The following is a 27,815-nucleotide window of genomic DNA, read 5'->3' on the forward strand; positions in this document are numbered from 1 at the left end:
GGGGGGGGGTAATAGGAGCCTATATAAGAAAAAGATCCAAAAATCAGGACTGTCCCTATAAAATCGGGACATCTGGTCACCCTACACCCCATCTGCCCCACACATCCCCCAAGTGTCCTGTCCCGCACGCTGATCTGAGACTAACTCCCCTCCACCCCTGCCCTCCCTTCTGCCCTGCGACTGCTCTTGTTGACAACTCGCGTTAGCCTCTAGCGGAGAGAAGGCAGTTGGTAGATTCCCATGGAGCCGGTGGAGTTGCGAGCCTAGGTTTTACCTCTACTTGCTTACTTGTTTGAACACAGCAACTTGACTAGTGTCTGGTCTTCATTTGGCTTTTCCCTACTGCCAGCTAACACAGAGGAAAAATGCACCCCTTTCTCGCCGTGAAGATAAGGCCTTGCAATACTTGGTCTCGGTATTTAGTCTTCCAAACACAATGGGCCATGTTGCAGCCTTGCTTTATCAAAGATTGGACGGAGTGTGCTAATCAGGGAAGTCATTAAAACATGGTTAGGCAGCATGTAATCTTAAAACTAGAACTGTGTCAGATGACATCTGTCTTGGAAGTAGATCCCCATTGTGGTAGTGGCTTTAAGGTCAGTCTCTTAACTTCTGGAAGATGTGCATTGAATTTGAACGTTGCTGTGGTGAATCACAAATAACTGAAGAAAGTTAGTAGCTATACATAGACTATATTTTCTGATAGTACTTGCCTTGTTTGTAGCCCCTCTTGTAAGATTCACTGAAGTGATTTAGCAGACTTTCTGATGAAATAGGTTTCATTTTGTGATATTTACTTGTGACTATAAAACCAACGTTGAAGACTTAGCTTTTTTATATATTTAAAGACTTAGTAATGCTACAACAAAACTTCTGTGCTTTCTACTTATTGCAATAGAAGGCTTTTGAGTCTGTCAGTTTAAAATTTTAAGCTTCATTAATTGTCTTGGGTCTTGTCTTTTTTCCTGTTCTACAAACTCTTGTTAGCAGAACACCAATTTAAAATCACACCTTTGTGTGAAAACTTGTTTATCTGCTAGTGTTACAAGTAACACCTAACATGACTAAGGAGAGAGATTAGAGAAAACAGCATTCTGAAACCAACCATATATACTCTGTGTTTTAAGTCTTTCAGCACTGGAAACATGATCATAAAACCACAAAAAATATCATGGCAACTGGAGGGGGTGCCTGAAACTACTTCTAATTCCTGTCTTAAAATTGGCTAGATTTTAACTTGGTGGTGTGGTGTCCCTCTAATTAAAAATATACTACTTACCCACATGCACCATCTCTTTGAAAAGGAGAAAGCAACATTGTTCTTTGAACTGCAATCAATTCATGGTGTAGGCAGTTTGTGTTTGTCTATTGATAGTCTAAGTTACAGAACATATTGAAGTTCTCCTGTAGTTTTGTTACGAATTTTCCGTGGAGGGATGTCAGTTACTGAATTATGTGACTTGGTGGGTAAGCGAACAAATAAAGCAAGGACAGTGTATTGCTATGTGTATTATTAGTTTTGATAACTTTAGTTTTTAACCTTTCACTGTATTGATAAGATTGTATCTCTGAAACACTATGAAGTAACAGCTTATTGCTTAGTAATAGCTGACTGCTATAAAGGGGGCTCCCGTTTCAGGCTTTGAGAGGTGGCTTGTTCATGTGTGGAAGGGCAAGGTTCTATTTTAACTTCCTGAAGGTCCAGAGAATTCTGAACAGGCTACCTGATTTCTCTGCCAGAGTGTGGTATTACAAATGCATGGAATGCATCTCTTAAACATGATGGATGGTGAGAAATATTTGAGTTTGAACATTATTTTTCACTTTTTTTTTTTTTTTTTAAATCATAGAATATCGAGGTTGGAAGGGACCTCAGGAGGTCATCTAGTCCAACCCCCTGCTCAAAGCAGAACCAATCCCCAACTATTTTTTTTTTTTGCCCCAGAGCCCTAGCTGGCCCCCTCAAGGATTGAACTCACAACCCTGGGTTTAGCAGGCCAATGCTCAAACCACTGAGCTATCCCTCCCCCCAGTTACTTGATGTAACTGCCTTCATCCCAAGGCAGTGTTTCCCCCCTCTTCCTCCTAGTTAACAGATTTCAAAAACTTAGGGTGGAGGTTTTGGGTCTTGTGATCAGATTTTCACAAACTGTAAAAGGTTTCCAAAAAGCTATGTATTCCTTGGACATGCTTTACAATTACAGACCAACAAGGCGGCTTCCCCAAACCAGACAAGAGGAGACGATGGGTTTTGAAGTGTGCCCTGATGTCATGTGACTTTTGACTAAAGTGAGGAATAAATTTTAAGATTTACAGCCCATCACAGAAAACACCCTGATGCTACCCAATAGTTCCCTCTTCTTGAGGGGACTCCAACTTGAGTGCTTTGATGGCAGCTGCCATAACATGGCACAAGGAGAGAGGTATCTCAAATAGGAAGGTTGCAAGCCATTTAAGATTCTTGGTCAAAACCACCCCCTTCAATTCACTCAAGCCAAGGTGCAGCCAGTGCAGGTCATGAAGCACTGATGTCAGGTGTTCATTGTGAGAAACTTCTCCAATAAGCAAGCTGCCACCTTTGTTGCAAGTTTCCGTTTGTGAGTTGATTTAAAGTGCATCCCCCTCACACATTTCAGAAGTCTAATCCTCAGGTTACAAAGGCATAGGCCACGGCAGAAAGATTGAATCGAAAAGAAAAAATTTCAACTTCTTGGTTAGTGCCTGGCTAACCACCTCCACCCCTGTTTGCACCTGTTCAGGTGACTGCTGCTATGTGATCACCAAAGAGTAAGTGGGAATCTAGCAATACTACCAGATGCCTAGATTCTAAGGCCAGAAGGGACCACTGTGATCCACTGATCTGACCTCCTGCATAGCACAGGCCATAGGACTCCCCTGAAAAAATTCTTGTTTGAACTAAAGCATGTCTTTAGATTTAAAAAAACAAATTTTGTTTTAATCTTGATTTTAAAATCTCCATTGGTGGAGAATCCACCACCTTGTTTGGTAAATTGTTCCTGTGGTTATTGACCCTCACTGTTAAAAAAAATGATGCCTTATGTCTGGTCTGACTGTCCGTTTTCAACTTCTAGCCATTGGATCTTGTTATACCGTTGTCTGCTAGACTGAAGAGCCTATTATTAGATATTTGTTCCCCATGTAGGTACTTACAGACTGTGATCAAGTTGCCCCTTAACCTTCTCTTTGAGCTCCTTGAGTCTATTTAGTTTAACAATCTGTCACTAGAAGTCAGGTTTGCCAATCCTTTAATTTCTTGTGCCTCTTCTCTGAACCTTTTCCAATATATCAGCATCCTTCTTTAATTGTTGGCACTAGAACTGGACACAATATTCCAGCAGCAGTCACACCAGTGCCAAATACAGAGGTAAAATAACCTCTTTACTTCACACAAGATTCCCGTTTGTTACATCCAAGGATCTCATTAGCTGTTTTGGCCACAGTGTTGCACTGGGTGCTCATGTTTAGTTGATTATTTACTAGGACCCCCAAAGTCCTTTTCAGAGTCACTGCTTCCCAGAGTTTCTTCTGAAGGCAAAGAGAGCAGGGTGGCAGCAAGCTTCCTAATAGCATACTACCCTGCTTTATGTCATACTGGCTTTTCTTCATTCTTCAACAAAGTGAAATAACAAAGAACCTGGCCCTGCACCCTGCATTCTAATAGCTGCACAAGCTGGAGGAACAGAAGCAAAAGATGGGCGGGGCGGGGAGGGGGGCAGTATGAGGCGATAGCACCAGTAGTAAACATTGTAGGCCTTTCTCAAGGTTTCAGTGAATGCTGGGCCAAGGATTGAGGTGGCTCTACCTGATTAGCCTGTGAAGAATGTCACTTTCACTGGCCCTGTCCTTAGCACTCACTAAAGGTCTTCCTAGATTAGGGGTGAAAGTAGGTGCTTTTCAAAACAAAATGAAAACTGAACTGGATAATAGAACTGCAAAAGTATTAAATTGTCTACACTAAGAGTCTGTCCACACTAGGACATGCATTATTAATTAGTCAAGATGAACCCTAGGCTCCCCTCTAGTTAAAACATGTTAAAAACTACAACTTTCTATCACTACACTAGAATTTTAAGATGTTTAAGCTGGTGTGTTTTAAGAGTGTACCTCTTTATCCTACCTGGGTAGACGATTTAAATCGCCTTTATTTAAATTAAAGTGGAAAGTCTAGATTTAAATAATCAATTTCAATCAACTTTTCCATTTGTACTTCAGTTAATTCTAAAGAAAGATGCATTCTCATTGGTTGGTGTATTCATTAAAATATGTTGACTTACAACTAAATAAAGCCTTTATGCTATTTTTGGTACATCTTTTTGCTACTTAAGAGAGTACACTATAACTATATACATTTATTTAAAGAGTTATAGAGTTTAATATTTTCAGCTTCTTAATTGTATGTGTTAGTAGGTTAGAAAATGATGAATGAGGGGTAGAGTTATACATATTCATAATTTGAGAACTGGGCCAATCAGAGCTCAAGGAGAGAGAAGCTATAAAATAGGAGTGAGAGACTATCCAGGTGGGCTCAGTGAAATGATCCTGATGAGAGATGAATTTCAGTCTCTTACCCCCAGTAGCACAGCACCTGGAAACCCCACAGGATCAAACTCTTAATACAGAACATGACCTGTTGTGCCATATTTATAAAGCTTGCCCTCCAAAGTGCAATCTTTAACTTAGTGTTTGGTAGTGGCTCATGGATTCAGCATATTTTTATTTAAATGTTTTAATTATTATAATTTTAGGCCTTAGCATATTTTCCATTAAATTCAGATTTAATTTTAAACAGGTTTATTTTTAACAAGAAAAAATTATTAAATTTTAAATAAAATGAAAAATCTTATTTAAAGGGGAAAAAAATCCAATTATTTGATTTCCCCCCCAAAATCATCAGTTTTTATCCACTTTGTAACCTGGGGGGGGGGAGAGGTCATCGGTGTTAAGAGGTACTTCAAATCATGTTGGCTACCTCAATTTTTTTAAAGGACCTCTTTCCTAGCCTAAATAAATAAATAAATAGAGATATCCTATCTCCTAGAACTGGAAGGGACCTTGAAAGGTCATTGAGTCCAGCCCCCTGCCTTCACTAGCAGGACCAAGTACTGATTTTGCCCCAGATCCCTAAGTGGCCCCCTCAAGGATTGAACTCACAACCCTGGGTTTAGCAGGCCAATGCTCAAACCACTGAGCTATCCCTAGACAGACCATAATGCAGAAAGGTCTTTATTTTGTATTAGGGCTCTCCCAATAGTGTAGATTTGTGAGATTCTGCTACATTAGTTGGCAGTATCTTTGTTTATTCAATGAGCTGTATCATACAAAGTATCTGTCAAGCTGGTAGAAAGCAGCAGAAGAGCAAATGTAGCTTAATTCAGATTTTAAACTTGACCAATTTTATATTTGCTGCACATCAGCTTGTTGCTTGAATTAACTGTTCTAAAGCTGCATTATTGTTAAATCAAAACTGAACAATTCAAGGACTGGAAAGTCAGAAGATCTTAGAAATTGGGACTTCTTAAACAGCAGTATAGTGCTGGCTTGAATTAACTGATCTTGGACTGAATCACAAATTTACTGTACTTTTTAAACTATATAATTAGTGTTCTCATAAAAGTCCCATGAGATTTCTCTTCTGTCCCCAACATTTGTAACTGTTCTTAGGGGTGTGGAGTGGCTGTTCCACGACTCCTTCAACTTGGATAGTAATGACACAGTGAATATTAGTAGTTTATAAAGTCTCTGCTTCAGATCTAGTTTAGGAGTGCAGAGTCTGACTTCTAAAATAGAGATGTTTACACACCATATGCATCCGAAGAAGTGGGCTGTAGCCCACGAAAGCTTATGCTCTAATAAATTTGTTAGTCTCTAAGGTGCCACAAGTACTCCTGTTCTTTTTACACACCACTCTACATCTTACCTATGTTCATAGAATGCTGACTCACTTCAAGGGCTGTACCCTGAGGATATAAACCTGAAAGAAACCACAACTCTGCTCCTTAATCACATGACTGATCTCTGCTGTAAATGAAAACACAAAACTGCTCAGCTGCATTGTAGCTAATGGAAAACCATTACTAAAAATGTTCTTATCAACAAATACCCTTCTCTTTTCTGGTTTACAAAAGATATTTTAAAGGTGTTTTAATATGTAGTGCATCATCTTCCACAGACCATTGATTGAATGCTCAATAATTTCACTAAAATCTTATCAAGAAAAGTAGCATGCCCCCCAAAATAGGGTACTGCTGATATTTTAAAATTGGGAGAGGGCAACCTTCTCAACTACTCCTTAAACATTCAGTAATTAAAAACGCTCTTCAAATTCTGTTTGAAAATGAGATAATCTTTCTGAAGTTTACTAGATGGAGGAGGCAGATAAGTTGGAAGATAGCATTCTAGTGAAGTGGGTTCTTAAAGAGGTCTTGTCTCCTCTATTTCTGAGGCTAGGTCTACACTACAGCGGGGGTCGACCTAAGATATGCAACTTCAGCTACGTGAATAGCGTAGCTGAAGTGGCGTATTTTAGGTCGACTTACCTGGCTGTGAGGACGGCGGCAAGTCGACCGCTGCCATGCCGCCGTCGACTCCGCTGCCGCCTCTTGCCGCGGTGGATTTCCGGAGTCGACGGCAGAGCGATCAGGGATCGATTTTATCGCGTCTTCACTAGACGTGATAAATCGATCCCAGAAAATCGATTGCCTTCCACCGGACCCTCCGGTAAGTGTAGACATACCCTAACACTCTGTTTTGGTTGAAGGGAGGAAACATGGAGCTATAGCACACAAAGGTAACCAAGAGACTATCGAATGTTAATGGGGACTATTGGGGAGACCTGTCATTTAGAAGATTTATTTTATTTACTGAGCTCTGGCACACAGCAGCAAGTATACTGATCAGAAAAGATGGTGGACCATGGATTCAGAGGTAACAAAGATACAGGGCCAGATCCCCCACTGGTGTAAATTGGTATATTTTGACTGAAGCACTGACTGATATCAGCTGAGGATCCAGTCCACCATGTCATAGGTGGGATGCTGGCACTGAAGATCAACAGTACCGTTGCTGAGCAATCTGTTAATCAGCTGTCTCGTTTTTGAAGAGGGACAAATTCTATTTGCAATCATGGTCTTGGGGGCTGGAGATAAACTGGGGCTGATGTACTTCCTGGAATCTACAGAGGATCTCTCCTGATGCCCGTGCACAGTTTAAACAAAGGTCGGGTGGATTATAGCCTATTGTATAAATGAATATTAGCTGAGGGCCAGTTTAATAAGCGTTGTTCCACTGACATCAGTGGAGCTATGCTGACTTACTATCTGAGGATCCTGGCCTCTTGTTAAGTTTAACATAGCAACTCTGGGGAAAAATATGTTCCTTTTAGAACCATAGCTATTTCTGTTATGTTGCCCACTTCCCATTTTTTTCCGTCTCCTCCTTTCTTCTGCATTTCCTTCCCTGCAGAAGCGTCCCATTCCATTTGTGGGCTCCCTCTCACTTTTGCCTATCCTATCTAATACCACGATTAAAAATTAAATAGCTAACAATGTGTAAGGTAGTGTTAGGCTTGAGAGTTGACCCTTCTGAATTCTTCCTGGGTGTCAGACATCACTTATGGCATGCACAAGACTCCACCATCTCTGTCTATCCTGGGCTGCTATTTGTATGTCCTCTATGACATGTTAAGTCCCAAAAGTTTTCCCTCTTAGTAGCATTCAGAGGGATTGTCAGTCCTCTCTGCATGTTCCTCCAGCCGCCCAATAGCTTGCTTGTCATGGCAGACTCTCTGGTTGACATTCCAGTGAGATTAATAGCAGGAGGGGGGAGTTCACAGCTCAGAGACATTATTTCAAGCTCCCTGCCATCTTGGACTTGGGTTACATTTGAAAACTTTTATTTCTTACTGTCAGAGTTAGAAACTTGCTCTTCATTGTAAATGAAAGCTAAAACTCTGCCTTTCTGCACAATCTGAATAAGCCATCTGGGGCACACAAATGCATCAAGTGGGCTGGATCTCACCTACACACCATAGGTTTGACTCCCCTGCTTTAGATCATTGCTGCAGAAACCTCTTGGAAAACAGATTTTTGTTTAAAATGCTACTTGTCACAGAATATTTTCTGAATTTTACAATGTTAAGCAAATGGTTTAAACCTGTCTGTTCCAAATAATGATCACACTGAATTTGTATTGATATCAGTGTTTTATAATCTATTTTATTAGTGTCTAATTACTTGTATATTAAGTGTCTTCACCCAACTATGTGGTGTTACAAGAGTCAGATGCCTACGATATATCTACACTGCAATAAAAAACCCACAGCACCAAGTCTCAGAACCTGAGTCAGCTGGCTTGGGTTGTGGGGCTTAAAATAGCAATGTAGGCATTCAGGCTTGGGCAGGAACCTGGGCTCTGAGGCCCACTCCTTTACAGGGTCTCACACCCAGTCTTCGGCCTGAGCCTCAATGTCTACATTGCAATTTTATAGCCCCCACAGCCCAAGCCTTGGGAGCCTGAGTCAGCTGACCTGGGCCAGCTGTGGATGTACTTTAGGTCTTTTATTGCAGTGTAGATATACCCTCTAGAGCAGTGGTTCTCAAACTATTTACCATAGTGGGCTGCATTCAATACTACCTGTATGGCCCTGAGGATATCACATGGGCCGCAGTCTGTGCTGATTGGGCTGCAGGTTGAGAACCACTGCCCTAGAGGTAGCAATCGACTCACATGGTATGAATTTAAGCGTGACCTCGCTTCCTGATGCTGTTGCCTAGCTAGTTCCCAGCTGCCACCTCGTCTTTGCAGGGCTGGCCATACTGCTGTACTCCTTCCCTCTTTGAGGTTTGTCTGTCAGTGCATACAGATGAGTTAAAACTCCTCTGACCTCCAACTGAGAGAAGTCTTATTCTCAGAAGAAGGCAGTAAGGAATCTCTTACCTTATAGGTCAGAGGAGTGATACCTTTCTCATTAGTGATTCCAATGCGTTTTATGAACATTTTGAATGAAAGGCTCTTGTCACAAGCATCTGTATGCTGGCTTCTCAATTCTCCGTGCTCCCAAAGTATGTCTTTACACACATAATGAGGAGTTCACATTCTAAATACATACACGTAATGCATAATCAACCTTCACTAGAGTAGTTACTGCCACTCCATAATATGGAGGAATCGACATCCTCTAGGACAGCGGTCACCAACCAGTCAATCGCGATCGACTGGTCCATCCTAGAGCATGTCCCAGTCGATGGTGATCTCTGGTGGTACAGCAGGGCTGCCACTAAGGCAGGCTCCCTGGCCCCAGGCCGCTTCAAGAAGTGGCCAGCATGGCCCCAGGGGGCTCCTGCCTGCAAGCACTGCCCCTGCAGCTCCCATTGGCCGGGAACGGGGAGCTGTGGCCAATGGAGCTGCAGGGGTGGTGCTTGCAGAGGGGGCAGCACACAGAGCCATGTGCCCCCCGCTTCTCCCCCAGGGGCGGCAGGGGCCCATTCTGGGAGTGGCGTGGGGTCAGGGTAGGCAGGGAGCCTGCCTTAGCGGCAGCCAAGCTACACCACCAACCGGGAGCTGCCGGAGATAAGGCCACACCCCAGCCCTGAGCCCACTCCTGCACCCCGAACCCCAGCCCTGACCCCCCTCCCAGAGTCAGCACCCTGTACCCCCTCTTGCACCCCTGCCCCAGCCCTGACCACCCTCTCAGAGGCCACATCCCAAACCCGCTCCTGCACCCCGAACCCCAGCTCTGACCCTCCTCCCAGAGTCAGCACCCTGTACCCCCTCCTGCACCCCAACACTCTGCCCCAGCTCGGAGCCTCCTCCTGCACCCAAACTCCCTCCCAGAACTTGCACCCCTCAACCCCTCCTGCACCCCAACCACCTGCCCCAGGCTCAGCCCAAAGCCCCCTCCCACACTGCGAACCCCTCGGCCTCAGCCCAGAGCCTGCACACACACCCCAAACCTCAACCCAGCCCGATGAAAGTGAGTAGGAGGGTGAGCAGTGGGGGGGAGGCAGATGGAGTGAGTGGGGCTGGGCTTTGGGGAAGGAGCAGGGTAGATTCTGGGTTGCCCTTAAATTCAGAAAGGGATCTTGGGTATAAAAAGGTTGGAGACCACTGCTCTAGGAGGTAGTTGGCAGGGGAATTATGAAAGTGTGTGTGTTGGGGGAAGGAGTGGCAGTGTTCATACACTATACTAAGTGGGACAAGGAAGAGGCTAACTATCTAGATACTTGGCACTTGTTTATTCATGGAGTTTATTCAGGAATAGCTGTTCCTGAATGACTCCCTGTGTAGACAAGCTCTTGTATGACTCTCACCATAGTATCAGAGTTGAAGGCTCTTAGGAGCAGGGATGTGAAAGGGAGGCTGGGAGAGCACACTTCCTCTTTGCAGTCCAGCTGGGGATTGGGGAAGGGGAGAGTTGGGAACCAGTCAGGCCCAGAAATGAGGAACTGAGAAAATTGGCATATTAAGTGTGCAGGAATATACTGCTTATCGGAGACTTTGTAACTCAGGGCTAAGCAGTCCTTGATTTACAGGAAGCCATGTTGAGCTTGTCACAGCTGATGGAGAGAGTAAAGATGGATTTATACCACTTTTGCACTGCTGAATTTTGGGAGCTGCCCAGGACTGGTCCAGCTCCAAAGTAAGTTTGAGCAGCTCCAGGGGCTATACTCTGGCCACAGCAATCCCCAAGGAACAGCCTTCTGTATATGTTTCTGTGGTCTGTTTACAGGGTCCTGCTGTGGCTCCTAATCTCTTGTAAACTGAAATTATTTCTGTCCAACTGAGATTGAGCTGGACTTCATCTGGGAACCAGAGGCGATGTGTGGAGGGTGGGGCATGCGGGGTCACATGCCCCCTCCAGATTTGCTGCTTGGCTTGTACTGAGCATGCTCAGTAACACTGCTGAAGCCGGCTGCCCTCACTCTGCCCCCCCCTTCCCCCCCCCCCCCCCCCCCGCCCCCGGCTCATCTCTACTCGCTGTCACACTAAGGCTTGGTCTACACTTACCCCCCAAGTCGAAGTAAGGTACGCAAATTCAGCTACGTGAATAACGTAGCTGAATTCGACATACCTTACTTCGAACTTACCGCGGTTCAGACGCGGTCCACACACGGCAGGCAGGCTCCCCGTCGACTCCGCGGTACTCCTCTCGTTGAACTGGAGTACCGCAGTCGACGGCGAGCACTTCCTGGTTCGATTTATCGCGTCCAGACCAGACACGATAAATCGAACCCGGAACTTCGATTGCCAGCCGTCGAACTACCCGGTAAGTGTAGACTAGCCCTAAGAAAATGGACCTGGGCTCTCAGGGAGACTGAAAGAGTAGGGCATGAGTTATCGTGTTTAAGTTAAGGCATGGGGGCCAAATGGAGGTGCGGGGGCAGAGGCCAGCCAGCCCACAGGTTCAATCATAACGTCTGACAACTTTTCACCTTTTGAGAGTTCTATGTCTACATCACTTGTTTTTATAAGAACAAATTAACTAACGTGGTAAAGGAGAACACCTGTTGCTCAGCCCACTAATGGTAACATTTGTAGGGGATGACATAATTCTGACTGAACAAAGTGAAATATTTAACATTAATTAAAAAAATCAAGTTCTGAATATTTGTTTTAGAACTTTATGTATAAAGAAAAAGTTCATCTGATCTAGAGCAAGCATTTGTTGCAAGGCTACCAAAATTATATGTAAACACAGCAAACATGGTTCTTAACGTCTGGGCTATTTTTCTTCCTCCTCTTTGATTTAAATGGGCATTTTAAAATGTAGGCTTATGGATACTTTGTATACCAAACTGTTTGTATTTTAATTTGCGATATTTAAAAAACGGATACTGTTGGACCCTCCTTGCTTTTGGCAGATCACTGCATCCATTTTCATGTTTACAATGTGAGGGAAGGATTTGTAGTGTTAACTTGTCCATAAGCTTCTCAAAGTTATATGGAAGAAAAATCAGTGTTTTGAAGATGCGAACATGCATTCCGTAAATTAAAATCTGCAGACATTGCATGTTTAAGCTTCTACACAATGACAAAAACATATAAACCTTTTTATAACTACCTAAAACCACTGAGGTATTGTACCAACAAAGTATACAAGCCCTTCAGTTCAGGGACAATTTACCCTGAGTGTATAATAGTCAGGAAACAATTCATGCTCTCTCCATATTTTCACCTTAGTTATGTTTGGTTTTGTCCTTTATAGATAACAGAATATGATTACCGTGAACAGGGCTTAATATTAACAGAAGAGTGTAGTGAAGACTGTTTGTCAGAAATCATGATCTGTTGCAGTTTGAAGGATTTTGCATGCTTGGATTTGAAGAAAACTAAAAACTGCAACTAATGTTTCTGAGCCTCCTGCTTGGGATTACTCTCATACCAAGAGGAAGACCAGCTCAGTTGTTTTTTTTTTTTTTCATCAAGAGGGTCACTGTGAATGGGAGACTGTGAGCAAAATTGGTGGAGTTCTTTTTAAAACTTTTATTTAATTGCAAATCTGATAATTGGGACCTGACACAACAATTAAGTAATAAAACATTAACTGAAAACATTGGACTAAATCTGTGATAGCTTGCATGTTTTTATAGTTAAACATTAGACAGCCTAAAATGAACCTGCATGGAAGAGACTTTTCATAATAAGCTTGCAGTAATGCTATCTAGTTTCAAGACTGTGTGTGTCTCCCCAAACTATTTATATTGTGTTACACAAATGGCAAGAGAATTGCAACAACATGTGATAATTATGTGGAAAGGAGCCTCTACCAATAGATGTTATGTACACAAATAGAGTGGGAATATACTGATGGTATGGTGCTGCTTCTCCAGTTTTCTGAGACAAAGCACTAGTGCACAGGAATAAGGCAAGAAGTTGCTGCACTTGACAGAGTAACTAGTCAAGCAAAAATGTCTGGCAAGGCTTTTTTTGTTTTTTTAGAAACTGTATGTGTATGGCCTGGCTGTGAGGATACAGCAAAGTTTAAATGTTTATTTTCAATATGTTGTTTGTATGGGCCCAGCTAAATAATGATGTGGCTCTTTTTCCTCTCCACAGCTTGTCTTCAATACACAAACAAAACTTGTGAAGAGTGCCTGAAAAATGTCTCAGTAAGTAGTAGAAAAACATATCATCTACTTCTTTTATGTAAGTGAACTTGCTGTTTCAACCTGTCAAAGGTTCAGAGTTTTGCGAAGCATCTGAAAAGATCTGTCTCGGCATTTTGAAGTGGGGAGCAGCCACTATGCCAGCTGACTACAAAGGGAGCTGCAAGTGCTAAGCACCTGTGGTGGTGGTTTGGTTTGGTTTTTAAATGTTGAATCCAAACCTTTGGAAAGGGTTCCTAAAGAACCTCGCCTTCCCCTGCAGGTTCTGATGTTCTCTGTCACATGCCTTGTGTGGATGACCTGCTGCTCCCCTCCAGTATTTTGAGGGACTGTTTGGAGTCCTGCTTTTCCTTTTGCCACTGTGTGGGTGCTGGCCAAACTGCCTCACTTCTCCAGTGGGCTGAGTGGATTGAGAGAACAGATCACAACAATCTGAGGATATGCTGGAAATCGAGTCTCTCCTCTAGCACTCCTAGACCCAAGTGGAATTCAGATGCGGGTAGGGGAAGTTATCAAATACCTCAGTTTTGAAGGTTTGGCTCTAAAAGTAGGAAGAATCCAAAGTTTTGGCTCTTTAATTCAAGTATAGAGGTAGTCTTACTGAAGCAAACTTTACACAATTGTGGAAGGCCTAAAAGTGACTGTGGGCCTTGATGACCTCCACCTGAAATGTCTTCTAATGACATTGTGGGTTTTTCTCTAACTGCCTACTGTCAGGGCTCTGATTTTAAATTGGCTTGCTGAGAAACTCAGAGTTAACATGTCTCTGAATTTGTACTGCTTATCGGATGAAGGTGGATGTTGGTGCAGATAGGTGAAACTTAGTGGCTCTGAGGCTAGGGAAAACCATACATTTATAGGTATGAAGTTGTCCCTTATACCAGTCAGTTCTGAGCTCAAATTCAGAGTTGTAATGTTCCCTAACTATGGGAAAGTAAGAAATTGAGAGCCTCCAGTGTTCTATGAAATGAAACAGTAAACACAAAAACAAGTTTATTCCTCATGCCTAGAAAGGCACATTGCAAGCTTTCCATTTGGGACATTTCTGAGTAGAATACAGTTGAGTCCTTAGTCTAACTGGGCCTTCCGCTCTCTTGTATCTTCTCTTGAAACTCTAACGCTTGATTTTTTTTTTTTTTTTTTTTTTTCTTCAGCATCTAGTCTATTACAAAGTTCCAACCAAGCCAAACCTATGTATTCAAAATATGCTCAATTGATGCTGAGCTGGCTATGCAGGAATTGTAGGTCTTATAAAAAGGATAGCTTTGAATTCAAAGCTATCATGTCTTCCACTACTTACACAATCTTCTCTCTTTTTTGATCCAGTAAACTGACATAACCTTTTTTACAAACTTTGAATAGGAATAGAAATAGAAATCTGGATCTGTTAATCCTTTTATAATAAGGAGTTCAGGATTACAATCCATCAGCCCTGTTTCTGCTTCTTCCACAATATAGATTTAGCCTAGAACTTTGTGGCGTCAGTGGGGATAATGGAAAAGTACCATGGCTTCTTTGCACTGTCTTGGCTTCGTTTTTGTGTGGCTCTGGTTATTTAGTTAGATCAAGCCAGACTTCTATTGAGACTGCAACAGCAGTGTCCTTAGCCTGTGAAGTCCCTCCAACATCTTCAGTTGCTGTTAAAAGCTTGTCACACCTCTGAAGAGTCCTTGTGCACAACATGTAGCATGTTTTGCCCAGTACCAATTTTAGTTGACTTGATGGAAAGTCCCCCACCAGAAGATAACTCCTCTGATAAAGGGGTGACAGAGGAGTGATGGGAAGAAACTCAATCCTATTTCCGGGCTCCAGTCGCCTGACCTCCAGGTGACAAAGGTTAATACCCCTAACACGTGACTGGGTCAGCATGCATAGGTTCCACTCAGCTGTGCTCTGGGAGACAACTATGTTGAATTTCTTTTAAGAAAAATGTCTAGTTGCTTCTGGGATTCTGCCCCTGGCTTTCATGAAAGGCAGACTATTCTAAACCCCACCCCTGGATTACGGAGATTTACCAGAACTACTCTGCCATCCTGTGGCTTCCATGTTCTGAAGAATATAATATCATATAATGAATTTAAATCCTTTATTTCTTTCTGGAAGGAGTTGTGCTTCCTTTATGAACAGCTAAGGGTCTGGCTACACTGCAGTCAGGAGACGTGATGAGAGCACCTGTAGGTGTACCCATCCTAGCTTTCATCAGGCTAGTTCACCAAAAAGTACCCTCTTTCCCCAAAAATAAGACATCCCCCGAAAATAAGACCTACTTCCAGTTTTGCCTCTCGCTGTAATATAAGACATCCCCCGAAAATAAGACCTCCCCGATAATAAGGCCACCCCAGAATATAAGGCCCCGAAGCTCCAGGAAAAATAAGACCTCCCCTGAAAATAAGACCTAGCGCATCTTTGGGAGCAAAAATTAATATAAGACACTGTCTTATTTTCGGGGAAACACGGTAGCAGTGAAGGTACAGTGGCTTAGACTAGCCACAAGCCCACCTGTGACCCTGATTATATATTTGGGTGGTCAGGTGACTAGTCCACACCACCACCTGTTCTGCTGTGACTTCACTGCTATTTTTAGCAAGCTAGCTTGATCGAAGCTAGGGAGGTACGCCTACATGTGCTGCCATCCTGCCTCCCCGTTGCACTGTAGACAGACCCTAAGAGGTCACTGAAACAGCAATGAAGAGACTCCCCCCCCCCCCCCCCCCCAGTAATGTTATGGGTCAGTTTTTCCTCACGCTCTGCCTAATAAACTGCATCTCTGATATAACCCAGCTTTTGAGCTGAGGATATTGTGGGAAATCAACCTAAAATACTATATCCCAAGAGGCTTAGAATAACACTGGGCATAACAATGCCGACACTTGCATTGCATAAAAGAACAATAAAAATCAACTCATCTAGATTACACTGGAAATCGGCTTTAGAGCTTCTTTACAATACAGTTAACTGCTGGAAAAATTCACTTTGCTGTCACAGTCCAGTCCTGATGCAGCTCTACGATCAATTTCCATCACTAATTATATCTGGTAAAGCAAGAAAGCTTCATTTATCTGGAGTATGTGAGAGGTCAGTAATTCTAACCTGCATCACTGTGGCTGAGTATTTCCTGATACTAGTAATCAAATCTTTGATAAGCTTCTCCTTAAACTCCTCATGTGATACACTTCCCATAGCAGCCTCAAATCAGATGATAGTCTTGTGAGTGCTCAAGTCTTTAACTGTATTGCCCATTGTTCTAGGATCGTAAGACTGAACATGAACACGATAGTTAATTATCTTGAACACAGTATTTTTTTTCTCTACAAGGGAGAATTATGAAAGCATTGTACAACTAACTGGCTAGTTCCTATATGAGGAGATACCAGTTGGTGCCCAGAATTTACTAACTGGGTGTTTTGGAATGACATCTGGGTTAGATTTGATAGGTGGGACAGATTTGATTCCCATATCTTCCATTCCCCCATCAAACAGTATAAATAGGTGTAGGTGTAGTCTTGGGTAGAGGTGGTGGAGGTACTGGTGTGAGTGGTAGCTGTGAAAACTTTTCAAACCTTGGTCTTAATGTCAACAAACTTGTTCAAGTTCCAGTTGTAGGGCTAAATTTTACCTTTAGTTAAAGGTTTAACTGAACTGGTTCTAAAAAAGGTTCTGTCAGACAAGGATCTGGCTATACTACAGCTCCAGATGTCTTTGAAACTGTCATCTTAGGCCTTGACTACACTGTAGAAAACATGGAACTCCATGATGCCACTTCTAGTCACTGTGCTTCCATTGGGGCCAGGGGAAAAGAGGACAGTCATACATCCCCTTCCCTCCCCAAAGCACCTGTAAAACACTGCCCACTCACATGCTTCCTGTTTCACAAGAATTCAAACTACCAGCATAACCATATTGGCTCAGACCAAGTCCTATAGTTGTTTTTGCTGGTATACTAGTGCTACCATAGGCCAGAAGCATAGGTGGCACAGCTCCATTGGCTCATTTGGTCTATCCTGCGCTATAAATGTTAAGAACCCAGCACACTTAGGTCTTCACCTCAATAAACAAAAAAGGCAAGTTCCTTTGCCAAAGAGCTCATCTAAATACAAGACAAGATGCAACAGTGTGGGTAAAGGATGCAGGGGAAGGGAGGATGTATGTTATTCTAAGGGCATGTCTTCACTACCCGCCGATTCGGCGGGTAGCAATCGGTCTATCGGGGATCGACTTACCGCGTCTAGTGAAGACGCGGTAAAATCGATCCCTGATCGCTCTGCCGTCGACTCCGGAAATCCACCTCGGCAAGAGGCGGCAGCGGAGTCGGCGGCAGCGCGGCAGCGGTCAACTTTCCCGCGTCCTCACCGCCAGGTAAGCCGACCTAAAATACGCAACTTCAGCTACGGTATTCACGTAGCTGAAGTTGCGTATCTTAGGTCGGACCCCCGCTGTAGTGTAGACCCAGCCTAAGATCACACAGTTACTCTAGGTATGTGCACATCTTACTTAACAGAACCCCCCAAAGCTGTAGATAAATAAGGAGCACTTAGTCACTGAGTTTAAGGCCAGAAAGGACCATCAGATCATTTAGTCTGACTTAATGTATAGCACAAACCACCAGCACCCATGTACTAAACCCAACAACCGAAATTAGGCCAGTATTACAGCCCATTACTTAATCTCCAGGTTTCTGAATGCGTTGCTGCGTGCTCTTTCTGTTCACTGTACCATGATTGCTCTGTCCCATAGTCCTGATTCCTTTCTTGTCTGGAGCTACTGCAGCTGCTGTAATCCTGAGCATATGGCTCCCATTTTATGAGGTAGTGTGAGCAACCCTGAGGCCTCTTTTTGTCCTTTTAAAAAAACAACTTGTAAATCTCCACTTTGCTTCAGCAACTCCCACAAACTTCTGCTTCGAAGAGCTGTGCCAGGACCTGTAGAGAAACTTCAAGAACTACTTCCCCCTAATCCTGTGATAGTTGAGGGGGAGTACTGTATGTGAAGATACTGAATCTGATAAAAGAAAAATTAGCTAGGGTGGACACTAACCTTTCATATTTCCCTGGTTCTGTAATAGTTATTGAATGCTTTGCTCATGAAACTATTTAGCCTTGTAGTCCAGAAAGCCTTTGCTTTACTGTCTACTGTTGACTGTGATTATTTGCATTTTAAGGGTTCTAATGATAACATTCCCCGTAGGCTCCAGGGAAAATGCTTTGTAACACCCTTATGTTTGGTATGAAAATCAGTGGCTTGCTTTCACTCATATTTGCTTTGGGATGAAAAGTACAAACGTTGCATATTAAAAGTTGACTTGCCAAACTAAGGGCTGGTCCACACTGGGGCAGGGGATACTAAAAATACTTACTTCAGGTCCACGCGGCACAGGCAGGCTCCCCCGTCGACAGCGCTTCCTCCTCTCGGCAAGCAGGAGTTCCGCAGTCGACGGGGGAGCGCTTCTGGGATCGATCTATCGCGTCCAGATGAGACGCGATAAATCGATCCCAGAAGATCGATCTCTACCCGCCGAATTCGGCGGGTAGTGTGGACCAGCCCTAAGTCTAAGTCCTGACTTAGAGCGACATTTCCATTTGTTTACAAAGTTTCCTCCCTTATTTATTCAACAACCTTCCTATAGGAAGCATATTTTAGCCTTTTATCTTACAAAAATGTACTGTAACTATTATAAACCCATAGCTATTTACAAAGCTTGTTTCTGGACAGCCTTAGTTGAGGCACACTTTCATACCAACAAACACCAGCAGCAAAGCATGACATTCATGACTTGCAAACTTCTTTTTCAAAAATGCAGATATTGAGCTTTCACCATGCCTCAGGAATCTGCTATTCTGTATATCCACAGCACAATGTAACCTAACACTTAACCATAGTAATCACCGTAACTATCTGTAGTCAAATACAGATTACTCTCTTCAGCCCTGTGCCCTTGAATATATTGGAATATGGTAAAGCATGTCATGCATTGTAGTTTGTAAACTTGCCTGGCTCTTTACAATGCTCTTAGCTTGAATAGCCTTTGCTACCTAATAGTATCATTGCACTCAAATAACTTTGCACTTCCATCTCACTTGCTTTGCTTCTCTTTCAGTGTCTCTGGTGCAGCAGCAACAAGAAATGCATGGATTATCCAGTTAAAAACCTTTTCCCTCCTCGTTCTCTCTGTGAGTTGAGTTCTGCACGCTGGGGAGTCTGCTGGGGTAAGTGGATTTTACTTTGTGATTTTGTGGAAAATGTACAGTAATTAAAAATGGGTGGCACCTTATCAGTTCAACAGCCTTTGTTGTTTGTACACTGGACGTCAGAGAAGGAACTTTCCCCAGGTTTCTCTAGTGTGATGCCACTATGTTTTAACAGAGATCCTAGCTATATCAAGCGTTCTCAAATACCACATCTTAATGCTGTGTGTTCTGGACCACCTCCTTTTCTGCGGTCAATAGAATAACTCGTGAACTACCTACCTACATAGAAAAGTAGTATTTGGAAAGCCTTTAATGTGATAGTAACTTCTTCATATGGTTTAGGGGCCGGAAACAAGAAGAACCAGGTCTCTGTAGAACATCAGCAAATGCTTGCTATACTACTGGTGGTCCACAGGCTAGAATCTGGGAACAGGGGCCACATTGTCCTCTTGCATGGTGAAGAGCAGAAGAGTGACATACAGCTAATGTTGCAAGATGAATGGTGACATACCATCTATACTTACTTTTTTTTTAAGGCCAGAAAAGACCTTTACTAGTATCTGGTTTGACCTCCTGTATAGCACTAGTCATAGAACTTCACTTTGTGATTGCCCATTTAGCCCAGTAATTTGTGGCTGAACAAGACCATATTCTAGAACAAGTTCTCTTTAACCAACAGAAGTTGGTCCAATAAAAGATATTACCTGAACCACTATATATGTCTGATATGGGATCCACAGTATTTCAGCCTCCCGTTCCTGTGGGTGCAAGCCCCTCTTCCTGCCCTTTATGCATTGGGCTGGCCCGTTTAACCAAGGGAATGATGTGGCACATCTGCAGGTATTTGGAGCTGTACAAGTTTTAAGAATGGCTTCTCCTCCCTTTTGTGTCCTAGTATATGGTAGGGATCTCTTCATTAAAGGTCATAGCAGAATTCATTCTTTAAAATGAGCCTGGATAGCTGTCTAAAAGATGCTCTAGTTCAACTATCTATTGAGTTAGATGGAGGAATTATGGGGTGAAATTCTCTGGCCTGTGCTATGCTGGGCAGACTAGATGATCATAATAGTCCCTTCTGGCCTTGAGTCTATAAATGAAGTTACACACATGCAGCAATCTTGAGGAGAGAGACAAAGATGCGTTGCCTCTGCATTGCCCAGTGAACCCAAACGTGGCTGATCTAGGTTTGTTCTCTGAGTCTCTTGTCTTATAAGCCTTTGCCTTTGTCTTTATTAATGTTTTAGTAGTGGCTACATAAAGAGCTATTCGCTGTTACATTAAATTTCCTTGAAGGAACTGAAGTGCCTTGTTAGATGTTTTTTGCTCCTTTAGAACAGAGTGCTCATTTGTTGTGTAATGGTTTCTGTTGTCACCAGCCTCGTGGGAGGCATCTGTCTTGGCCATGACTAAAATGCTAAGCATATGGGGAATCATAATAAAGAAATGTATACACAATTTTCCTAAATTCTAACAGGGTGTTCTCCAAGGACTGTTCCCTACCTTCTAATCACTTGCATTAAGGGACAAAACACTGTGTCCCTTCCTGAGTCTGATTTGTACAGCTCTGATCTTCGGCAGTTGCGTAGTAGGTGTGGTACATCCAATTCCATTTACTCCTGATGAGGATAGTTAAACAGTAAAACTTTACAGCATAGAGTGGAAAAACGAAGACAAATTGACTCTTTCCTGTCTGATACAGAGATGGAATCACAACCATAATATCTCGAGCACTGGCTTACAAACTTTGAGGGTATAATAAAAGGCGATGAGGGCAGAGCCTGGCAAACAGTGACTGATATTAACTTTTGATGAGTTCTGAGCAGGGGTGAATTTCATGCAGGTGTTTCAATTTCAGCTAGGTCCAAAAGCTCTGCCACTGAAGTCTACTCCTGTTTTAGGTAATACACTTAAAGGTGAGCGAATGGACCTCCGATCTGGGCTTGCAGGTTAAAGCTCAATGCCAGCTTGTGGTACACTGTCTCCTTGGCCCACCTCTGAAATGGCATTGTCCAGAGTTCTTGGGAAGACTATCAGTAAGAAATTAGCCTGAATTAAAAATAAGAAGGATATTTCTGCTAAATTAATCTTGAGGGATATTTAATTGAAACATATGAAATCAGTGGTTCTCAACCAGTGGTCCGGGGCCCCCGGGGGGGGGCTCGAACAGGTTTCAGGCGGTCCGCCAAGCGGGGCCAGTGTTAGACTCACTGGGCTCCAGGGCAGAAAGCTGAAGCCCTGCTGCATGGAGCTGAAGCCTGGGGCCCTGAGCCCCGCCACCGGGGGCTGAGGGCAAAGCCTGAGCAACTTCGCTTCATGGGAGCCCTGTGGCAATTGCACTGCTTGCCCTTAACGCCAGCCCTGGCTTTTATAAGCAGAAAACCAGTTGTGGCACAGGTGGACCATGGAGTTTTTTAGCATGTTTGGGGGAGCCTCAGAAAGAAAAAAAAAATTGAGAACCCCTGCATTAAATGATTTAATCTGCTGATGAAATTCCAGTTTCTAAAAACCATATCTGAACAATTAGTCTGAGCTTTCCAGCTAGGTATATTTGCCTTGAGCAACTGACAGGATGATAGAGATCTGGAAAATGTTGATGTTTTGTTGTCTGCTTACAGAACGTCTTAAATAAGACACCCTACCAGTCGTATGACTGAAATAAGACTGCTTAAAACTGCTTTTATAATTTAGCTATAAATTCTAACTTTAAAATTTGTGCTATTGCAATTTTTCAAGTAAGTTATAGCAACATCAATGACTTTGATATCAAGTTATATTTAAATTGCCTCACCCTACAAGCATACCAACTAGTTGGTAATTATTTCCACAGGAACCATTGTCTGACATCTCAGAACACATCAGTGTCTTTGCAAGTTCTTGATAGGTGCAGTAATAACTGTACACTTTAGATACTAGCTATGCTAGGGTTGCCAGTTTTGGTTTGGCCATATTCCTGGAGGTTTCGTTGGATGACATAATCTTTAGTTAAAGATTAATCTTTCAATTCCTGGAGATGCCAGGACAATCCTGGAGGGTTGGCAACCCTAAGTTATGCATAAGTTAATTGTATAACACCCCTGTACTGTGGTAGCCTTCCAGCTTGGGATGATTGTAGTTGACTGTAATATCTGTACTGCTTTCTACAGGAGAAAACAAAAAAAAAAATTGAAATAAATAGGTCAAACTAATATTTCTGACTTTTTAAACGCAACTAAGCTTCCAGAAAACAATGGCTTCTGTGTCATAACTCAAAGACCTCAAGATTGTAATTCTCACTTTCTTAACATCTTCATACGCTTTTGTACTTATAAATGTTTTGTTTGACTCTCAGTGAACTTTGAAGCCTTGATCATCACAATGTCTGTGGTAGGAGGAGTGATCCTTGTTGCTCTCTGCATCTGCTGCTACTGCTGTTGCAGAAAAAAGAAGAGCAAAAAGCAAGTATCTGAAAGTCTAATCCCTACTGTACAGCACTTTTAGAAAGTTACAAAACTTAATTAGATGCCCAAACCCTGGTGAATGCCAAACAGAGTCCATTGATGGTTGTTTAAGACAGTCTCTATTATTCCTGTCAGGCCAGACAAAGAAGATGAAAAAGCTGCCAGAGAGCGGGAACAGAGGAGAGTACGGCAAGAAGAGAGGTGAGTACCCAATGTGAGGTAATGGGATGGAGAAGGCAGAAATGGGTCATCTTCTGCTTTAAAATAACTTTCTGTAAACAGATCAACACACCTCTGTCTTGATATTGTAGAAGTGGGATGCTATAGTTCAGTCTTGCTCAAATTGTAAAATATTGATCTCCTGTATATTTACCGGGCTCCTAATAACATGGGGAGGTTGGTAATTTAAATGTACCATCACGTACACAGTCCTAGGTATCCGCATCCAGACTCAATCTCAACATCCCCATGGGCAATAAGATGAGGGGCTCCTTTGGTGACAGCAGTGGGAGTACTTAGCCATTGGAGAACCTAAAAATGCTTCCCAGTGCTAGGTCTCAAAGGGACATATGACTTTACTTCCAACCAGCAATCTGTGCAACTGGATTAAAAAAATTCTGTGTATTGTGTGTGTAAATTTCATTAGTGAGGCCCTGTTCTTCTGGTTAATGCTTTAATCTTAATGTAATATTATCAAGCATCTCTGGAGACTACTATTTCTATAGGTGACTGGTTGAACTTGTTAAATTAAAAGTATGTTGTCAAGATACATAAACTTGGGAAGATTTGAAAACATTGATTTAACATACTAACTCATTAGAACGTGAAACAGTTAGTTCCTTTTAGAGAGACAAGGTAGGTGAGGTAATGTCTTTTATTGGACCAACTGTTGTTGGTGAGAGAGAAGCTTTTGAGCTTACACAGATCTGTCTCACAAACACAAGCTGATCCTGTAAAAGATACTACCTCACCCACCATGTCTTCCTAATTCCTGGGACCAACTGCTACAACATCCTGGGACCAATGGCTGCAACAACACTGCATACTTAGTTCTTTTAACAGTTTTTTATAATCTGTTTGTACTGTAACTATTTCTGATAGGTTTCCACTTGAGTCCTGGGTTGCTGCATTTGATGCGTTTTTTTTTTTTCTTTCTTTTTTTTTTTTCCCCATGACGGCCTTTGGGGAGCAGGGAAACACAACCTGTATGCAGACTGGTAACCGTCTAACCCTATGTATAAATATAAATAAATAGGTATATCTCCATATATTATCTCATAGAACTGGAAAGGACCCTGAAAGGTCATTAAGTCCAGCCCCCTGCCTTTACTAGCAGGACCAAGTACTGATTTTGCCCCAGATCCCTAAGTGGCCCCCTCAAGGATTAAAATCACAACCCTGGGTTTAGCAGGCCAATGCTCAAACCACTGAGCTATCCCTCCCCCCATGTATGTTGGCTCCAGAAACGGGTACTTCGGAGGAAGAAGTATAGGAAGAGACAGATTAAAAACAAAAAAAAAAAAGTGTAAGGTAATGAAGTTAAGTCTCATTTAATTTTTTTTGTAGGAGAGCTGAGATGAAATCTCGACATGATGAAATCCGGAAAAAATATGGTAAAATTCATGAGAAGTGACTTTCTTTTTCAAGTGATTCTTCAAATCCATGTATTGCACTAAAGTACTTATGATACCTTGCTATAAACAAAACATTGACTGCATGACTAGTGGGGAAGACTAAGACAAACCATTGTCTTCCCTACCACCAAATAATCAGTTGCACTTTAGGGAGGAACACAACAATGCAGTTACAGTGAACACTTCAGACACAGCCCTTTCACAGTGCCAGATAGGAACGCAGGTCAGCTTGTTCTGTATGTTGTTTTTTCTGCTTTCCTGGGGTTTAATTGAAATCTGCCAAAACAAAGGTGAGGAGGAAGCTCTGAGATTCCAGGCAGGATGCGTGATTAAAAATAACGCAAGCCAAAGGATACAACCTGTCAAGCCAATGGGCCCGATACTCTTCCTTCAAGAAGTGGCACCTTACTCCACAATAATTCTGTAGGGTCAGATTCTTCACCTGCAGTGAGGTTGGGGGCTGTCGGGGAACTGGTTGCATGTGGGGGAATTTATTCAGTGGTCATCTCTGGCCACTGTGTGAGGTGTGCAGTGGGTTTAGCAAAGACTGAAATTGCAGCTGATTGACTCCAGGCGGAATGCGCATGTGAGTAACAGTGTACCCAGTGAGAGTATGTGGCTCACAGCCTGGACCAAAGGGAGCAGGTGACATCAAGCTCTCATCCCTTTCATCCTCTTGTGCCATGTGTCTGTAAACCCTTATTCCCTCTTTGGAGGGGTTCCTTGTGGCTGAAGTGAGGGAAGAGATCCTGGAGTGGGTGAAAGGAGGTGAGAGGAGGGTGAGGGCCATAATCTGAGAGAGTGAGGTTGGGCAGTTGAGGGAGCAGCAGCCAATGGTAGCAGAATAAACAAATACCTTGAGTCCATGTTTCAGAGTTGCCTTCACAGCCTGATGTTCAAGCTGTTGCCCTTGGGTGGGGTGGGCAGGGAAAGCCACTGGGCCCTGGGTGGGTCCCTCTTAGTGCAGCCACAGAGAGGAGGCTGAAAGGCCTTGACTTGCCCTTACTTGTAGCTGATGTTGAACTGTAGAGGATGAACTCTGTGGATATGAGGACTTAAACTGTCTTCTACAAAGTCCTCTTGCCTGCTGTCCCCATTCCTCTTGTGGAATGAGGGAAGAGTTGATGAGGCTGCTGGGCCTGATGCTTTTGGGGAAGGAGAGGAACCGGAAGGCTCTGTTTAGCCAGTAGCTATTGCCATGAGGAAGTCTGTGCTGTCTTCATGCTCTGGCCTGGTCCAAAGCCCTGCTGCACAGCTCCCAGGATGTGAGCAGCTCTCTCCTGTTACACTCAGTGGTCCGTGTGCTCTGTCTTCCTATGATTAGGGATGGTGGGGGAGCTGGTGCTGGCTGCTTTGGAGAAAGAAGCCTTGGGGGCACAGCAGCCTGACAGCCTTTGGGAAGGGGCTGTGGTAGAGCTGGTGACTCCTTCCAGCTGTCTATGAAAGGTTAACAATGCAGAGCTTGTGTGCAGACTTTTCCTTTTACATCTTTCAGGAAAGTGGGGTGGGGAGAATTACTGCAGCTTTCATTTAGCCAGACCTCTCATTCAGAACACACTTCTTCTTTTAATTCCAACCTTTACCAAAAAACACTTTGATCGGCCCTATGCTTGAACTTCCAGTTGTTTTCTTAAACATCTTTCAAAGAGGAAAGAGCCAATACATGACTGACCTTTCTTTCTTTTTTGTTTTGTTTTTTGTTTTGTTTAAGGAGAAATTTGCCACTGCTTTACACAAACATCTTAGTATGGAATTGGGTTCTGTTAGACTTGCAGGGCAGAAATACTTAAATGCAGCGTTCATTGTTTTGGGTATAAGTGCTACCACTTCAATGTCTACCTGATTTGCGAGCACAAATGTATAACTAAATGATAGCATTTGCAGTGCAAATAATTGAGTCCCTTTTGAAAATCAAGCCCGTACAGTCCTGCTCAGAGCCTCAGGTATTTACACACCCAATTTCCATTGAAATCAATGGGAGTTAGGCTTCTAAATACCTTTGGGGGCTCTAAACCTTTAAAGATGGGAGGGAAACTGTGTACTGAGTCATAACACTTGCATAATACCAAAAGCAGACTTGGTATTGAGTGAAGAAACGCTTGATTTATTTCTAAGATCAGAGTGCACTCAACTTGTCTACTCTTCTCCCACCCCCACTTCCCTTCCAATCCTGAAATGTATTACTCTAACTGGAGCTTTTTTCTTTTCAGGCTTGTTTAAGGAAGAGAACCCTTACGCCAAATTTGAAAACTAACTGGTCTTCCTAGAAATACCACGCAACACCAAAGCTCCTCTACCTTTGCCAACTGGAGCTTTACAGTATAGGCTTAGAGACTTTGTATTCCAAACACCAAAAAAATAAAATTACTGAGATGCTGCGATAGCCTTAAATTGCCAAAGACTGTCATGTGCTTCAGTAGAAAGCTTTGTGCTAACTTGGGACAGAGCCTACTGTAATCCCAATGAGCTATTACGAACAGCGAGACTGAACCAGAAAGAACCTGACTTTACCTCAAGACATTCTAACACAGCTCAACAGACTGTGCAGCATTGTCTGGGAGTCCATTTTAAATCTTTGCTATTTCTGTTGTCTGACTTGCCAGACGCTTTGTAATGCAATGGCTTCAAAGAACAGCTCATTGAACCAGTCTTGCCCTTCTGCCCTACTCCTTTCTTATTCACCAAATAAAGTAAAGCTTTAAATCTGAGGGCAGAGCAGGACTGGGGCAGGGGTGGGGGGTAGTTTGGTCCTACATAAGGTATAGCAGCAATTCAGAATATCAGGGTAGATGAATAAAAGAAGACTTCTTAGATCATCAAGGCCTTAACTGTGTCACTTGAAGTGCCTGTACAGTTGTGTGTTACACAAATTGAAAGAATTGCTGAGTAAGTTTTTTTTAATTATTCTGAGGAGGGGGGAAGGGAGTTTAGGCTGAGCATCTACTCATTGAGAAGTGCAAATAATTCTCCTTTCAGAATTCATTTTGTTTAAAAGTCTATCCTACCTTTGTGCCTTTCTATAACTTCTCCTATAATAAAAGTAATTCAAGACTGATATTTTGTAACAATATAAGACTTAGATGTAATACTAGTATTTTGATCCATTAGATAAAATTATAAATAGACTGTAAAGCTTCAGCAATATTGATTTGATTACTCTAAGCCTGATTGACTGACTGACTTTTGCTTCAATGCAAAGTATAATTTGTTTTCAATAATGTGTTGGCAAACCCATGCTGTAGCTGACGCAGCATATAATCTCTAAAAGAATGTTCTAATAACCAAACGGTCAGAAATATGAAAGCCTTTTCATACTGCAGAAGCAACTGTGAAGCCTTTTGGTTGAGCTGCAATGTGGCCTATGCTCTGCATTTAATATAATCTGCTGTCCTTGCACGTGTAAGTGCAGTAGCCAGCTTTTCGGGTAGTTCTGCA

The 27,815-nt window shown here is 42.7% G+C and overlaps 1 protein-coding gene across 1 annotated transcript in view; it reads left to right on the forward strand.

The window, feature by feature from the left end:
* Positions 1-27,246, forward strand: part of PTTG1IP (PTTG1 interacting protein) — a 32,509-nt gene extending 5,263 nt beyond the window's left edge. The window contains exons 2-7 of the mRNA XM_026660815.2: positions 13,075-13,127; positions 19,219-19,327; positions 22,638-22,743; positions 22,882-22,947; positions 24,313-24,359; positions 26,591-27,246. Of these exons, the coding sequence (XP_026516600.1) occupies positions 13,075-13,127; positions 19,219-19,327; positions 22,638-22,743; positions 22,882-22,947; positions 24,313-24,359; positions 26,591-26,634 (425 nt within the window). The 3' untranslated portion in view covers positions 26,635-27,246. The remainder of the gene's footprint in view (positions 1-13,074; positions 13,128-19,218; positions 19,328-22,637; positions 22,744-22,881; positions 22,948-24,312; positions 24,360-26,590) is intronic.
* The last annotated feature ends 569 nt before the right edge of the window (positions 27,247-27,815 follow it).

Source organism: Terrapene carolina, unplaced genomic scaffold, assembly GCF_002925995.2.
Source record: "Terrapene carolina triunguis isolate 2854851 unplaced genomic scaffold, T_m_triunguis-2.0 Scaffold837, whole genome shotgun sequence".
In the NCBI taxonomy this organism is placed as follows: Eukaryota; Metazoa; Chordata; order Testudines; family Emydidae; genus Terrapene; species Terrapene triunguis.